At 34.5% G+C, this 17,504-nt stretch overlaps 1 protein-coding gene across 2 annotated transcripts in view; it reads right to left on the bottom strand.

Moving 5' to 3' along the window:
• LOC136034117 (synaptic vesicle membrane protein VAT-1 homolog-like) overlaps positions 1-17,504 on the bottom strand; it is a 40,686-nt gene that overhangs the window by 7,000 nt on the left and 16,182 nt on the right. Inside the window, exons 5-8 of one of the 2 annotated variants that reach the window (XM_065715263.1) lie at positions 15,708-15,923; positions 7,305-7,447; positions 5,705-5,864; positions 1,917-2,132 (exon numbers count right to left, since the gene is read on the bottom strand). In XM_065715263.1, coding sequence (XP_065571335.1) covers positions 1,917-2,132; positions 5,705-5,864; positions 7,305-7,447; positions 15,708-15,923 — 735 coding nt within the window. The remainder of the gene's footprint in view (positions 1-1,916; positions 2,133-5,704; positions 5,865-7,304; positions 7,448-15,707; positions 15,924-17,504) is intronic. The other variant, XM_065715264.1, reaches the window with a different exon arrangement.

Here is a 17,504-nt window from a genome sequence, read left to right as displayed (position 1 = left end):
TAAAACTGACCTGTTTCGGTGGATGCTTGAATTGTGCAGGCTTATCTTAGTTTTGACTAAATTTTCGATGGAAATGAATTACAACTGGAGGGGGGGTGGGCCAAAATGCAAATTACTCCCCTGTCGCTAAAGAATTAGAGGTTCGCTAAAGAAAATATATGTAAATATAACTATTGAATATAGCAAAGACCATTTCTGTGTACAAAACTTGAGTTTCAGTTGCAGATCAGGCTTCTCTCTCAATAGGTACAAAAATTACGACACAAAAATCTATAGCTTATTCAATAATCCCCCCCCCCAAACAAAAAAAAGAAGAAATAATCCATCTCAAACAAAATGTCTTGTGGAAGTCGGGGGCCACTTTACGTCGTTATGCATAGAAAGACTTAACGTATTTTCTTTATTCTTTCATAAATCCAGTTTATATAGTAAACAAATTAAAAGTATATATATATATATATATATATATATATATATATATATATATATATATATATATATATATATATATATATATATATATACACATATATATATATATATATATATATATATATATATATATATATATATATATATATATATATATATATATATATATATATATATATATATATATATATACATATATATGCATATATTTAAACTTTATACATATTTAAAAATAATTAAAAGTATATACAAAAATAAATTAAATAGTATTAAAAGTATATAAATAAAACAATACAAAAATAAGATTTAAAAAGTAGTAGCGTTTCTAGGAGTCTAGCCTAGAAACGTGCCGACATGCGAACTTTCAGTTTCGATAAGGTAATTTAAAAGGATTACTTGTAAAGGCTTTCAAAAGGCTTTTCAAAGGTAATTCGAAAGGCTTTTTTGTAAAATCAGTTTAATGCACACTCAGGACCATAGTCTAAACAACCAATACCCCAAAAGTAGCTTTTTTATACTTGTTATTGCCAGCCCCGTGACATTATTCAAAAGTTAAACCAAGCGAATTATTTGTCTCTCCATTGTTTTCTGTTATAGTTTAGTTATTCAAATAATAAGTATTGGTAACATTGAACTGTAAAAACAATAAACTAAAAGACATAAAGAAAGCCAAAATAAAGATGTAAAAAAAATATTAAACTTATATGTTTAAAATAACAGGCTGAGTCATTTAAGAAAATCTCTTTTCATAGCATTTACTCAAAACGTTTCTTTTTTCAATAACTTATGACTGTTCCAGTACTTTTAATTCTTGGAAAATATATCAGTCACGAATAACCTATTTGAATACAGTTCTTTAGTCTCTGTCAGTTGTTATGAAATATACTGACACAAAAATAGTCACTTGCTTATTTAATATTTACAAAAAAAGCTTCAAGCACTAAAATAGCGTGAAACGATTGGATTTAAAAGAATAAAATAAAAAAAAGGTAAAGAAACAAAAGTAGAGAAAGAAAGCCCAAAAAATTGACGACAGGATAAACTACTTCAGTTACATTTTTTTTTAGTCTCTAATCAGTTGAGATAAAATATGTTGACACACAAATAATTACTTGATTATTCAATATATGCAAAAAACAAAATTCAAAACGCTACAATAGAATGAAAGGATTGAATTTTAAAGAATAAAAGGGGAAAAAGCCAAAGAAACAAAAGTATAGAAATAAAGTAGTGAAAAGTAGTACAGAAAGAGAAGTAGAGAAAGTAATAAAGAAAGCCAAACATTTTTTTATTCTCTATCAGTTGACGTATAAAATATGTTGACACAAAAATATTTACTTACTCAATATTTGCCGAAACAAAATAGGATCTAAAACGCTACAACAGAATGAAAGGATTGAATTTAAAGAATAAAAGGAAAAAAGCCAAAGGACAAAACTAGAGAGAGAAAGTCCCAAAAAAGTTGACGACAACAAAAAACTTACATCTTCAAAGCACCAGGTCGAGTCAATCACAGGACGAATTTCTCTTTTTAGGTATCTGATCCAAACCTGTTTCAGGGCTTCATCGATATAAGCATGTTCTCGCTGTTTATATAGTAGGTGACGGAAGTTGAAGCCGGCTACCATTTTATTCTCGTCATACATCTTCAGCGGGGATAACTTCTCAACTTGCCACCACTGGTCCGGAGGGGAAAAGAACTTTGAAAGTGTTAAAATTACTTACAAAGAATTTTTGGATGAAATATGGCCTGTACAACAAATATGAACACTGTATATGTATTCGAAATATCCAGTTAAATAAATTGTATATCTGTTCACTGTCAATTAAAAGGTTTCATCCCTATTTTGAACTGTTTTACTTTCGTACAACAAAGAAAGACAGAATTCCTATCGGTTAAATTTAAGATGTCTTTTTTTTTTGTATTGTTATCTTGAGTTGTTAGATGAATGAAACTTATAAAAGTGGAAGTACTTATTGGTTATAATAAACACTCGAAAAGTAAACTTTTGATAAAGCTAATGAAATAAAACAAAATATGATGAAAATATAATACTATATTTGGAGAATTGTGAAGTTACAACTTATAATTGTGTACCCAGAACGCAGAAATGTCGTTAAGAATCGCGTTAAAAGGTCTTCCTTCTGCCTTTACTGCCGCCCACCACATGTACTCAACTAAGTATCTCACCTCGGTCTATTCCCTCTATCAAATCTCTACTCCCTCCCGAAGGATTTGGGAGTACTCTACTCCCAAATCTTAACTTGAACATCCATGGTGAGACACTATTTTCTATCATTAGTCAAAGCAAACTAATTGGTTATTATCCCACCTGATCTTTGCCATCCAAATGATTGACAGTATAAAGAAGTTACTTGACCAGTTTCTTATGACGAAATTTTATAGTGTTTATTATATTACCGATATGTACTAAAGTGGTTCCACAGCCCCAAGAAGGTCCTTTGAAATATATACCCTCATCCTTTCCCCCTACATAGGGTACTTACTCTTAATGACCTTGGACAGCAATTGGATTATATAAGTGAAACATTCACAAATAAATCTTTAGCTCAAATAAGGTACACCGAAAGTGTATTAAGCCTTATAACTTTATTCAATTCTGATTTATCAGCCGTTATAGCTCTGTAAAACCTTTAATTCGATTAAATTTCTGAAATTTGAAAAAAAAACTGAATGACAAAATCCCGCTTAAGTCATTAGAACTGTGTCTTCAAAATCTAGAGCTAAATGTGACGTAAAGCCCAAAGTTAAGATAAAACATATTTTTGTTTAAATTTTGATACATAATAGACTTGTTTCCTATTCAATTTTCTAAACCTTAGAAATAAGGAGGGTGGATATAGTACCTTGACAACACCTTCCTCGGATACATTTTAATCCTTGAAATAATCCCAATTACATTACAGTTCCCAATTTTCCCCCAACTCTATTATTTATAAGATGTAAAATACCTCTCATCTGTAACTTAAACTTTATATGCAACGTCCGCTGTAAATCTAAACTCGCCTACTATACATAGTTGACAGTGGTGGCATGACTAGAGAATTACCCATTTATGGATGCCGTTATATTTGTGTAAAGCCCGCGTCTTCATTCAACATTTTCTGATAAACTGGTAATCTCGACAGTTTAGCCCGCCTTTTCCCGCTCCAGTTTCCCGTTTCTGGGTACAGTACAAAAAGACGTTAATAAACGGACCGACATGCCCGAAGATAGGAAGCAGAGGTTGGTTGTTTTGTTTTCTAAGAGCTTTGTCAAGCAATAAATTTGAAAAGAAAATTAAGGGTTTACAAAGAAAGACTTAAACTCAGAAATGGTAAGATGAAACTTTCTCACTAACTGAAACCTGGAAGGAAAAATGTGACGATTGAAAAACTAGATGAAATACCGGAGAATGGAAAACTGAGAGACATTAGTTAAGTAGAATGCTACCTCTCTCCCAGGTTTCCATCCAGTTTTCTAGAAAACCGCCAAATGTTGACGCACTCTACGAGCCAAATATCTAGCACACCTGGCTCGTATGATGAAGCATTTGATTACTGATTTCAAGGTAATAAATTCTAGCCCGATACATGCCTTTTTCTGTTAGAATAAAAGATCTAAAACCAAACTGGCCAGTCGTGGCAAAACAAAGAGAAGAAGAAAATCTCACGATGAAGAACAAAACAAAAGTGACTACGGCCATTAGAAAGAAAAGGCAGACTAAACGACGGATATTTCGACTCTATAAAACAAGGAGTCATCAGCGCTAAACATAGAAGAAAATATCTAAAATAATGTACAAGATCTAAAATACTTCATAAAATCTAAAATTAAATAAATGAAATCTAAAACTAGAAACAACAAAAATAAAAATACAAAAAAAAACAATATCTATATATTCAATTAATACTACTGCGGTTGGACACTACAGAGTGTATCTTTAAACAAATAAGAGGGACTTAGTGAACACATAGAAGCAAGGGGATAAAAAATGAGAATCCTTCCTCGTGCACTTTCGTTTGCGTAAATTCGAGCCTAGGTATAGTTTTTTTCTGATTTGGCTGATCAACAACAAGTGGTATACCATAAAAACTGGAGGGCGCCACAAACCTTGTCATAAAATAGGTAATTAAAACTGGTCCCTGGATTTTACCGTTAGATTTTGGTCCTTATATTGCTGGCTAATTTGTGGCTATACAAAAGGAATTACAAAGATCATTTGAGCCTGGCCTCTAGGTGACTTCATCACATGTATCTGTTAACCTGGTGAATAGAAGCCCATGGAAAAGCGCAATCTCTCCCAAGTTTGCTGTATTAATTTTAGTCACTAGTGAACACAAGTCTGGCTTTAGATGAAGATGGCGTGTTTTCCTTAAAGAGGGGGATTAAATAAAAAGTTGATTTTATGACAACAGTTTTTCAACTATTTGATAGAGAGGGATCAATTCCATAATAACTATCTAGTCTCTTTCGCCATCCAGTTTCCTAGAGGTTGAGAATGTCTAAAACCAACCTCACAGTTCGGATCCTTAGTCAAAAGCATGATGCCGGATATGATCATTTTTGGGGAACGGGATGACAATGTTTACATGTAAAAGCAGTATTCGAGCATCCAGGAAGATCACAAAAAAACAACTTCCGAGTCTATCGAGGGAATTGATGGATCATCTGAACAACCTGCGAAAACCATATTTTGTAAAGCACCGTTCCCTTAAGCACTTGGTTTGGTGTCAATATAAACAGAACAATTTCCGACCCATCAAGATTCCTTCTGCAAGAAATTTAGCCTTAAATAATAGGGATGATGCATGACAATAATGTATTTAGAATTCGAATTAAAGGTAGCATTTACAGAAATTAAGGACTAACACCAAACCCAGGTTACAGTCAAAGCTTCAGACCAGTCCTTACCATGATTCAGGTACGCGTGCACTGTTTGGGATGGCGGGCATTAATAAGCAAATGAAATTTATTCGAAAACAAGAACAAGATGTTCTCAGAAATTTTGGTAAATTTTAGATTTCAGAGAGGTGGGGGAGGGGGGGGGGGTTCAATCCCCTTACATATTTTGGATAACGAATCTTGAGCCCCCTTCCCTGTGCACGTCCCTTCAAAATATTCCTCATATACATTCCTCAACTATAAAATTTTATTTGAAATCTGAGCCAATTTGTTAACTCAGTCATGTATAACTCTGTTTTTACCCTCGAATGTGTGTATAGACTGGTTTGATTATGATTATGGAGTAGGCTCAGGCCTAATACTTACAGATCTTGCAACACTGAAGAAACTTTTGCTTTCACCAGCACAGATGCTTTGGGTTCCATACAAAATATACCTCCCCATAGGCTTAAGAAGACTGTAGCACTTTGAAAACTCTTCCCCACATTGACAATCCAAAACAAGATCCACTCCCATGGGACAAAACCTGAAAGATTGAGCACTATGTAAAAATCAAGCATTGTGTAAAATACATGGACTCATTTTTTTTTATTTAGTTTTATTCAGTTAATCAGCCTTATTACTGAAAAGAAAAACCATATCCCACTTTGAAACAACTAGGGTTGCCACCAGGCCAAAAATGAAATCACTAAAATCCGAGGGAAAAAACACAAAATAAGCAAAATATCACTAAAATTAATTTTCTCTTTATTCTTCTCGAAAGATGTTGAAAGTTTATAGTTCCCGATTATCTAGGTATTTAGAATCAGCTTAAGGCAATATTTATGAGGAAAAGGGAGGTATTCTTCTAAGAGATAAAAAAAACACAAGCTTGTTCATGATGTTGATGCCGTTTTGGGCAAATAACAATATCATCCTACTTAGGGACGAACGAAAGTACGAAGCTCCATCATGATGGTGGGCAAGATGATGATGATTATATGTTAATTCTATAGAGTCACCAGCCAAAAAAAAAAAAAAATAATCCTACTGTTTCTTAATTTCTACAAGATCTGGGCTGGGAAAAAGCTTTAATACTCTGGAATTGCTTTCATTGACGTTTTCAGTATAGTTTTACTCTGAATAACGCGTTTGGGCTTTTTCAAACCAAATTTTGCGGGATTCTTGCTATCCTAATAAAATCACTAATAAATGCAAAACACTTAATTTTCCCATCAAGTAATAACAACTGTCTAGGCCATAAGAAATCACAAAAATTAGAGGTGATTCGCCGTGGGTGGCAACCCTGGAAACAAAGAATACTAAAAAAACAAAAGAGGTACTTCAAGTGAAACAATTGCGTTTTCGCCCTTATTTAGTATGTGATTATTCTTTTTTCTAAGAATCTGAACAACTTGAATCTAATGTTACGACAAACTCCAAATTCGGTATTTAGACTTAGATCTTTCTGTAAATTTGTATGTTTATTAGAAATTCCATCGGTCTTTAAGAATAAAAATGACAATATTATGCAGTTTTCAGAGCTCTTGTCCAGAAACTAATGTTAAAGAATGATAAATTCTTTTGTTGTCGTAAAACATAGAAAAATAAAATTCATTCAAGCCAAAATTCAATCAACCATGTCAGAAGTTGCCTGTTGAAAAGGTAATTGACTCTGAAAACAAATATTTATTCGACCGCCGTTTTCCTCTTTAGAATTTTGACAACAGAAAATGTGTTATATACATCACAGCATACGTAATTCACTTAACATTTGCGCATTGCGCGTGTGCGATGTAGCACAGTCATGAAGAAAGATCTAGATTGATAAAGTTTCAAGAATCTTTAATGGGGATATAAGAGTTTTGCTGCTGTTCGTACATATATATGTACGAACATGTACGAATATATGCACGAAATATGTACAGCATATGTATATGTACTGTTCGTGCATATACATATACTGTGGTATAGATTTGATGCTTACTTTCTGATCTCATGAACATAGTCGACTCCTCTTTCGATGAACACATCAATACTTGGTTTCAAGTCCTCTTCTTTATGGCCTGATGCTATTCCAACAACAGTCACGTTTTCCACGGATTTTGCCATCTGACATATCATCTGACCCTAAAACAAAGTGTTTTTAAGTATTTGGCTTTAACTTAATCTGTTTAGAGGATTAATGATGATTGATTAAGGATTAACCATATGCGAAAGGGTATGGATGCTGGTTGCTTAACCTAAGGACATGGCATAAAATTTGAGCGAGATTTATTATATTGTTAGCATAAAGCGATCTCCATTTCTTGACCGTTGGGCTAGGAAGCACAATGGAGGATTGGGGATGGCCAACCTGTGCTTTTGCACACCCTTCATGTTTATCTTCACCATATTTCTCCAGGTCAAGTGTGGCTGAGCTTATGGAGTCACGCCATAGGCCACCGTTACAGACCAAATTACCAGCAACACCAAGACTCAAAACCTTGTTCCCACAGACAAGATTTCAAGTATACTTACTAACTTGTACTTGTAGCGGGTATCAGGCGTTTCCGCTTTATCTGGTATCAAGGATCTTTGAGACTTGTTTTACCATGTTGTGCGGTCTGCTGCCATGTGCCTTGCAACTGGGAGCCATTAAGTTGGATCTGATTTAGGTTCAAGATCTGATTTAACCAAGTTCCACCAGCTTTTCTGCTGTCCTCCTTGGTGTCTCTTCCATGAGCTGAGGGGCTCTGCCAGAAGAGCGAGGCAAGTAATTTGTTGGCCTTCGTAAGACATGGCCCAGCCATTTCAGTCGAAGCTCCTTGATCGCGATGGCAATGCATCTTGATACCACATATTCGTCGTTTATCCATGTTGATATGTGATCACTCATGTTTACCCTGAGGGTGCTGCGCAGACAGACATGCTCAAACATTTTCAGTTTGTTTTCATGTAGTCGTTCTACTGACCAAGTTTCACATCCGTAAAGAAGCATTGTTCGAACCAAAGTCCGGTAGAATCGAATTTCAATTCGTACACTAATTTCACGCCGGTTTCACGTGGTTTTCTGAGGAAGCATAGACTGCAGGTGCTTTCTGCAACCCTTTGAATACGGGGCGGATTCAGGTTTTTTTTTGTTTTTGTTTTTAGCGGAGGCACATAATAGGTTGCTCCGATAAACTTGCAAACGAAGAAATACCAGTAATTTAAAAGGAATCAACAATTATACGTCGTAGGTAGGTAGTAGAAATAGTCGTAAATTTAATCTAAAATCTGATTAGGATTAAAGTTCTAATAAATTTGTTGAAGTTAAAATGATTTAAAAATATTAATACAAAAAATAGTAAGTTATAAGAACCACCCCATCATAAAAAATAAAAAGTTATTGTCAGTTTTGAACTCTTCGTTAGTATTTCTTCTTCTATTCACCCTAAAATACTCACATAAAGACCAAAATTCTCAGAAAAATATAAACTCTAATAAAGATGCATGTAGATATGCGCTTCAAACTAAGTATATAAGTCGAAATACTCCTTAAAAAACAAATAATTATTTGTTTGTTATTTTTGTGTTTCATATGTATAAAGCGTGCCTGCACGTTTGCTGAGCCCAAATAACACCTAGCTTAAAATAGGTCGGTTAGGTTCCAAACTCCAAAGAGTTTATAAATTAAATTATATTTCATATCTCTATAGCTTATTGCAAATGGTTGGTAAAGTAAAGTTGCAATTCAGAACAACTATAAATTAGTTACATTAGTTAGTTGATTCTTGCCTAACATACTAGGTTTTGGCAGAGGACAACAGACCTTGTGTGTGTTATCTTTTTCCTTTATTTTACAGTCTAAATTAAAGGGAATCAAAATTTACGAGCCTGAGAAAATGTACCTCATTTTCAAGAAAAGGGGCAAACACCCCCTAAAAGTCATAGAATTTTATTGAAAATTACACCATCACATTCAGTGTATCAGAGAACCCAACTGTAGTGGTTTCAATTTATTCTAATTAAACGGCCTTTGAGGTTTGGGGGGCATTCTTAAACAATTGGAACAAAATTCGAACTTTAGTGTAAAGAGTGAAGTATTGACAAGGGGGCGAACTCCCCACCCCCATCTACACAATAAAAAATATACGAATATAGAAGTTCGTTACGTAAGTTATTTTGTGAGTTACGTATATTTATTACAAATAAAAAACGTTCGTAAATAAAGTTAAAAGTTCTAGTGGACTTTTTAAGTAACCAAAAAATTGGAGGGCAACTAGGCCCCCTCCCCGCTTCTTTTCTCCTCAAAATTGTCCGATCAAAACTGTAAGAAAGCCATTTAGTGAAAGAAAGTCAAGTTAAAAGGCAAATTTCGTTTTAATTATTGATGCACGGTGATCTAAAATCAACACCTGCATTAATTCAAAAACGTTCAGAAATGAAATAAATAAAAAACAAGTTTTTTTAACTGAAAGTAAGGAGCAACATTAAAACTTAAAACGAACCGACATTATTCCGTATATGAAAGGGACTGTCCCCTCCCCAACATCCCGCTCTTTACGCTAAAGTTTGACTCTTTCTCACAGCTTTACTTTTTAAAACAATAAAACTTTAGCATAAAGAGCAGGGCGTTGAAGAGGGGACAGTCCTTTTTGTATACGGAATAATTTCTATTCGTTTTAAGTTTTAATGTCGCTCCTTACTTTCAGTTATAAAAAACTTATTTTTTTTCTGTTTAATTTTAATTTCTTAAGACGAACAGAGGCGGTGATATGTCATAACGCAGAACTTTAATTAGATGAAAATAGGCAGTAAACGGGCCACCATTGGCTAACCGAACTTCAAAACGTAAATTAGTAATATCTTTGCACTCCTCATGCATTTAATTTTTATTATACAAATCCTCCCAAAAACAACAATGTACCACCCCGCTTCGCAAAAAAAGCAAACCCAGATTTTATTCCAGCCCAAAAAAAAGTAATGAGTAATCAATTCCTTCGCCTCTGTTCCATAGAAAGACTTGAAATCTTTGATAGAAAATAGAAAAATTATTTAATTATTATTATTTAATTATTAATTATTTAAATATTATTAAATTTTTCAGCTCTGCTGTGACAGCACAATCCTGAAATACCATTTCGACAGCCTAAAGAAGCTATGATTTTTAGTTTCCCCTCCTTTTTAATCTGAAATGAAGATTTTCACCTCCCAGTTGGCTTTTGAGGTAATACGGACAGATTCCCCTGATAAATCTCAATTTAAATAAATACTTTTAGCCGGTATGCATTATCTAACAGAGTAAAATATAATAGACACCACACAAAGTAACGAAACTTTGTTTCAAACTTGTGTGGAAAAACAGTCTTAACAATTAAAAACTTATTTATAACTCAACTATTAAAAACCAAGTAAAAAAATTACTTTGAAGGGTTACATCGTCCAACCCCAACTAGAGCAAGCCATCCCAAACCTATCATTACGTTAGGGGGGGTGTGCCCCCCGCACCCCCACCTGGATCCCGTCACTGCTTTAATATTGGCGTCTGAAGATCCATCAGTACTAAGCTGGAAGCCAAGATATGTGAAGCAGCCGACCTGATCCAATCGTACTTGATATACAGTTAGCGAAAAAGGATCAGTGATTTATTGCCATAAATTTTGTTTTCCCTGTAATGACTTTTCAATTCTTGGCAATCTGCGACATTATTGAGTATAGTTTGAGCTTTCTCTGGGTCTGAGAGGATTCCGACATCATCATCCGACATCAGAAGTGTAACGTGCTAACAACTCGGGTATGACGGCTTCTAGGGTTTTAAGGGTTAGTTTAACCCAATGCTGCATAGTTCTATTTTCAGGTGCTTCAGAATGCTCATGAAGGAAAAGAAAGCTGGATTCCGTACCAGTTGGCCAACCATCTTATTGTCGACTAAACTGGTTAACCTACTAGGATATTCTCAAGCTAACATAGGTCTACTTTTGCAGACTGGATTTCGGCTTTAAATAGTTCTTTGAAACAAACAAAAAAGTCTGATTAATTAGAGAAATTAATTAGAGACAATATAGATTGAATAAACGTGTAGAAATAGCTTTACATGGCTTCTTATCAGGAATTTATCGAGATCCAAGAAATATTCATGGAACTGGATTAGCCATTTATTTTATGAATCTGAAAAGTGATGTTGATTGTTTTCATCTTTAATTTTAAGTTTTTTTTTCACCCACACGATACATAAGTAAATATGATGGAGTAAGAATAAAAAAAAAACACAAATAGAAAAACAAATACACACACAAAATCAACGAAAGAAAGGAAATCAACGAATAGGCGTGCACTGCTTTTCATCTTTTTTTTCTTTTTTGAGAGCTAGAACTTTCATGGGAGAGATAATGAAAACGTAATGGAAGGCGAGATAACATATATCAAACAGCTCGTGGTAACGAACTGTAGTAAGGAGCGACCCGGCTCAATAGTAACCAAAACTCTAAAAAATTGAATTTTAATATCAATAGCTACATCAAAAGAATCGCATTTTAATGCTGATTTTAACTATATAAGTCTCATCAAGTTTAGTCTTACCTATCAAAAGTTACGAGCCTGAGAAAATTTGCCTTATTTAGGAAAATAGGGGAAAACACCCCTAAAAGTCGTAGGATCTTAACGAAAATGACACCATCAGATTCAGCGTATCAGAAAACCCTACTGTAGAAGTTTCAAGGTCCTATCTACAAAAATGTGGAATTTTGTATTTTTTGCCAGAAGACAAATCACGGGTGCGTGTTTATTTGTTTGTTTTTTTTTTCCAGGGGTCATCGTATCGACAAGTGGTCCTAGAGTGTCGCAAGAGGGCTCATTCTAACGGAAATGAAAAGTTCTAGTGCCCTTTTTAAGTGACCAAAAAAATCGGAGGGCATCTAGGCCCCCTCCCACACTCATTTTTTTCCCAAAGTCAACGGATCAAAATTTTGAGATAGCCATTTCGTTCAGCATAGTCGAAAACCATAATAACTATGTCTTTGGGGATGACTTACTCCCCCGCAATCCCTGGGGGAGGGGCTGCAAGTTACAAACTTTGACCAGTGTTTACATAAAGTAATGGTTATTGGGAAGTGTACAGACGTTTTCAGGGGGATTTTATTTTGTTTGGGTGTGGGGCTGAGGAGAGGGGGCTATGTAGGAGGATCTTTCCTTGGAGGAATCTGTCATGGGGGAAGAAAAATTCAATGACAAGGGCGCAGGATTCTCTAGCATTACTATAAGAAAACAATGAAAAATAAACATGAAAACGTTTTTTTCAAATGAAAGGAAGAAGTAGCATTGAAACTTAAAACGAACAGAGATTATTACGCATATGAGGGGTTCTAAAAATACTTTATCATAAAGAGCGAGGTATTTAGGAGGAGATAAATACCTCGCTCTTTATGCTAAAGTATTTTTAGTAATTTCAACTATTTATTATACGGCCTTTCTGATTCAGGGGTCATTCTTAAAGAATTAGGACAAAACTTACGATTTAGTGTAAAGAGCGAGGTATTAACGAGGGTATAAACCCCCTCGTATACATAATAAAAAAATATAAGATTATGAAAGTTTGTTAAGTTAGTTAATTCTTAAGTTACGTATTTTTTTAACAATAAAAACGTTCGTTAAAAATTAAAAGTTCTAGTTGCCTTTTTAAGAAACCGAAAAATTGGAGGGCAACTAGGCCTCCTTCTCCACCCCTTATTTCTCAAAATCGTCTGATCAAAACTAAGAGAAAGCCATTTAGCCAAAAGAAGGATTAATATACAAATTTCATTTTAATAATTTATGTGCGGAGAGTCAAAACCAAACATGCATTAATTCAAAAACGTTCAGAAATTAAATAAAAAAAAACTAATTTTTTTAGCTGAAAGTAAGGAGCGACATTAAAACTTAAAACGAACAGAAATTACTCCGTATATGAAATGAGTTGTCCCCTCCGCAATCCCTCGCTCTTTACGCTAAAGTTTGACTCTTTGCCACAATTCTACTTTTTAAAACAATTAAAGGCTTTACCGTAAAGAGCGAGGGATTGCGGAGGGGACAACTCATTTCATATATGGAGTAATTTCTGTTCGTTTTAAGTTTTATTGTCGCTCCTTACTTTCAGCTAAAAAAATGGTTTTTTTTTATTTAATTAAATAAAAGTGTCCAAAAATAACTATAAATATTTAATTTGCTTCTTATCAGGAATACATTGAGATCAAAGATATATTCAAACCCTGGATTAACAGTTTGTTTCTGAATCTCAAAGTGGTGTTGACTGTTGTCCTCTTTATTTATTATTAAATATTTAATGTTATCTTCTTAAATATTGAAAAAAATCACTAAGTTTTTTTTTTAATTTGTCACAGCCAAACAATTATAATAAGTAGCATTTGGAGTCAAACTTCTAAAAATAATTTCAGAGGATTTTGTAGTCATAAGTCAACAGTCTTTTTATTGCTTTTAGTAATCACTGCAAGCGAATTAGTCAGCATTTTTAGGCCTTTCTGGCAACATTGCTGACTAACATTCATGTTCTAGTGATCAACAAAGTTTTTGTTGATCAATATTGTGGATGAAAACGACCCACAATTGAAATCGTTGTTGGTCAAATTTAAGCAAGAAATTTCAAGGATGAATATCATGGGGAGAATTGTTTTTGATTTTAGAAGAAAAAAAACAGCTGGTTTGCCATAAAGGTTTTGTACATATTGTTGACTTGATCTCATACCTAAAATTAATTCAAAGAACTTTTTTCACAGAAAAGGTTTTTCAAAAAAAAGTAAACAGCTCCAATAAACCAAAAATGAGCAGAAATAAAGCCAAATAATCTTCCAAGCATAAAACCACAATAAATAAAACGCAAAACGAACAAAAATTACAACAAGTAACCAAGTCAAACACAAAGCAAGGAAAAACTAACATAATTAGGGCTAATAAACACCATGGTTTCTTAGGACTGACAACAAACAATTAATGGCGTTGTTTTGGAGATAACTAAAAGCAGATATATACTAGCTGAACATAACTGTGGTTAATTATGGGCGGGGAAGGGGAAGAATTGCGAGCTTAAGGATTTAAGTGAATAATAGAATAATTTGATATAGTTAAAGCGATAAATGCATTAGTGTACACGAATATTTTTTTTGGATATCAGTTGATGGATGGAGGGAGTTAACCTCAAAGCGTCTGGCTTTGCCTACGATAATTTATCAACTTTGATGGTCACGCTTCATTTCTCTTATTAGAAACAAGCCCCACAAGCCCCAGAGCCAAATATAAAGAGGGAGCCCCGAGAGAAAAACTTCGTTTTTCACAAAAACTAGCATTTTAAAGAGCAATCTACCAAATCTTACAGGGATGCAATCCAAGGTTAAACATGGAAATTCTGAGAAATTGTCAATTATTCTACTGCTTATAATATTTAGAGTGAAAAATAGCAAAAAAAAAAACACTATTAAAATATCAGCTAGTTGTAACCCTATGCATTCATAAGTTTCTTCTTGACAGAAAAGAATTCCGAAAGAAAGCGGATTAATCTTCAAAAAAAAAAAGGTTAAAAGTGAAGCGATTACAACCAAAAGTGTACTAATCTATATTGCATATATACTTTATTACTTAAAAAATATGCATCTTTTGTCTGAAATTGAAAGTCTGGAATCTAACACTCCTTCCTAAAGCCATGTAAACAATAAACATATAATAAACATATAAATAAACATATTCAGGCTTTAAGGTACATAATCATGCAAGTTAAAGGTTATACACTTTGGCAAAAGAAGTATTTAATAAATAAAAACTAAAATCTTAATGCTCCCCCAAATATTTTCATTTTTATCCGTCAATATTTTCATTGTTTTTTACTTGTTATTAATAAAAAAAAACATAAGTTTTTTTGAGGGAAGTAAAGAGCGAAGTTGGAACTTAAAACGAAGCCAAGTCGAAGGAGTTGTAATTATCATACACAAGGTTTTCGACCATGCTGATTCCAACGTGGCACTTTTTATTTCGATCTGACGCCATTTTCGAGGGGTTTCAGGATCTTTTTCAAAACCTCTATGAATTTGTTTCGCAATAAGCTTTTATTTCTAAGATAAACCGAAACAATAGTTAACATTCCTGATTCAGTGTTAGATGGCAATTTTTTCTCATTAGCCTGTTTTTCTCAGACCATGTTTTTAAAATTTTACTTACTGCTTACTGGATTCGCTCTTTACTGGATTGCAACTACTGCTGCAACCATGATAAATTATGCTGTATGAGTTAAGAGTATTCCAAGATTTTAAGACTCTTATTAGAGATTTCAGGCATCTAAAGGGTATTACATATTTAATAATTTCTAGCGGATACTCTCCCTGCCTCCCCTCTAAGTTTCTAAAGAAATTGAGCTATATGAACAAAAAGGAACTTCTTTACTTACCACACCTCCTGCAGCAGATTGTACCAGAATTGTTTTCCCTGGTTTTAAATTGCCCAGCTCAAATAGCACCGTTTCAGCAACCACACTGTCTAATGCTAATGCAACTCCATCTTGGAAATCAATTGTATCTGGCAGCTTAAAACATAATCTTTCAGGCACAGCAACATATTCAGCCCAAGCTCGAAATTCCGGAAAGGCAATGACACGATCACCCGGCTGTAATGAAAAAAATATGTAAATGTATTAAATATATAAATGTATTAAAATATATAATGTATATATAAAAATATATAAATGTATATACAGCTCCCAAACCCGTATAGTTTCGCGTAATGTCTCTGATACTGCCTGATTGCAAAAATGTTTTTTTTGGGAATACACTTTTATCTAGATTACACCAAGTCCATGGACAAACTAGGTGCTAGCCAAGTGGTTAGTACACTAGACTCGATATCCTTTGTCCTGGAGGACAGGAGCTCGAGAAATGGTATCGCTGGTTATTTGGCTTGGAGAGGGGATTAGTGGTGGGACTCTGTTAGCTTAGTCAGTCAAACCAGCTCTGAATGGGTACCTGGAGAGATCTGGAGAAGGTAAGCCAGAAGTGTCCAAAAGCATAGGATGGCTGACCAAAAGCTATCCATTGTACTTCCTGGCTGAAGGGCCATGAGGCAGAGATCAGTACCAACGGCAGGAGCTGCTAGAGTCTGGTCGCCCACGTCGTCGGCTTTTCTAGGGACGTGTTGGTTTTTAACTTTCTTTTTCTTGGTACTGAAAACTACGCAAAGGAGTGTCCTCATCTAAGGGTGTTTTTTTGTAGCATAAACAAGTTCAAGGAGAAGAGCTGTGGGTAAAGAGACACTTATCTGATGTATAAAAACAAGAGCTAAGAGCTCATATGGCACTTTTGACGAGGTCGGAAGAGCCAAGAGCTCATATGGTATGAGCTCTAGCAAAATTCCAAGAGTCAATAGATTGCTTTAAAAGGAAAATCAGAGGCTTAATGCCGGTTGGGATTTAAGATAAAAGATATGAGACACGAGGTCCTTCTAAATATCAAAATTCATTAAGATTCGATCACCCACTCGTAAGTTAACAATACCTCAATTTTTCCTCTCCCTTCAGCCCCCCAGATGGTCGAATCGGGGAAAACAACTCTATCAAGTCAATATATGCAGCTCCCTGACACGCCTACTAATTTTCATCGTCCTCGAACGCCCAGAAGCACCAAACTCGCCAAAGCACTGAGCCCCACCACCTAACTCCCCTAAAGAGAGCGGATCCCGGTTACGTCAATCATGTATCTACGACATTTATAAGCGTTTTCCAAGATTTCCGGTTTCTCCCTCTAACTCCCCCCAATGTCAACAGATCCTGTCAGAATTAACAGCTCTGAGACAGGAGTTCCTTCTAAATGTCAAATTTCATTAAGATCCGGTCACCCGTTCTTAAGTTAAAAATACCTCAATTTTTCTAATTTTTCCAAATTAACAACTCCCAGCTCCCCCAAAGAGAACGGATCCATACCAATTATGTCAATCTCGTATCTATAACTTGTGCTTATTCTTCCCATCAAGTTTCATCCGATCTCTCCACTCTAAGCGTTTTCCAAGATTTCCAGTTTCCAAGATTTCTGTTTCTCCCCTCCAACCCTCTATGTCCCCGGATCCGATTCGAATTGAAAGTAGAGCATCTGAGACATAAGAATCTTCTATATATCAAGTTTCATTAAGATCCGGTCACCAATTCGTAAGATACCTCGATTTTCACGTTTTCCAAGAATTCTGTTTTCCCCCTCCA

Source organism: Artemia franciscana, chromosome 12, assembly GCF_032884065.1.
Source record: "Artemia franciscana chromosome 12, ASM3288406v1, whole genome shotgun sequence".
Taxonomy (NCBI): domain Eukaryota; kingdom Metazoa; phylum Arthropoda; class Branchiopoda; order Anostraca; family Artemiidae; genus Artemia; species Artemia franciscana.
Note: the sequence above shows the minus strand (reverse complement) of the source record. Positions and strands in the feature narration are given on the sequence as shown.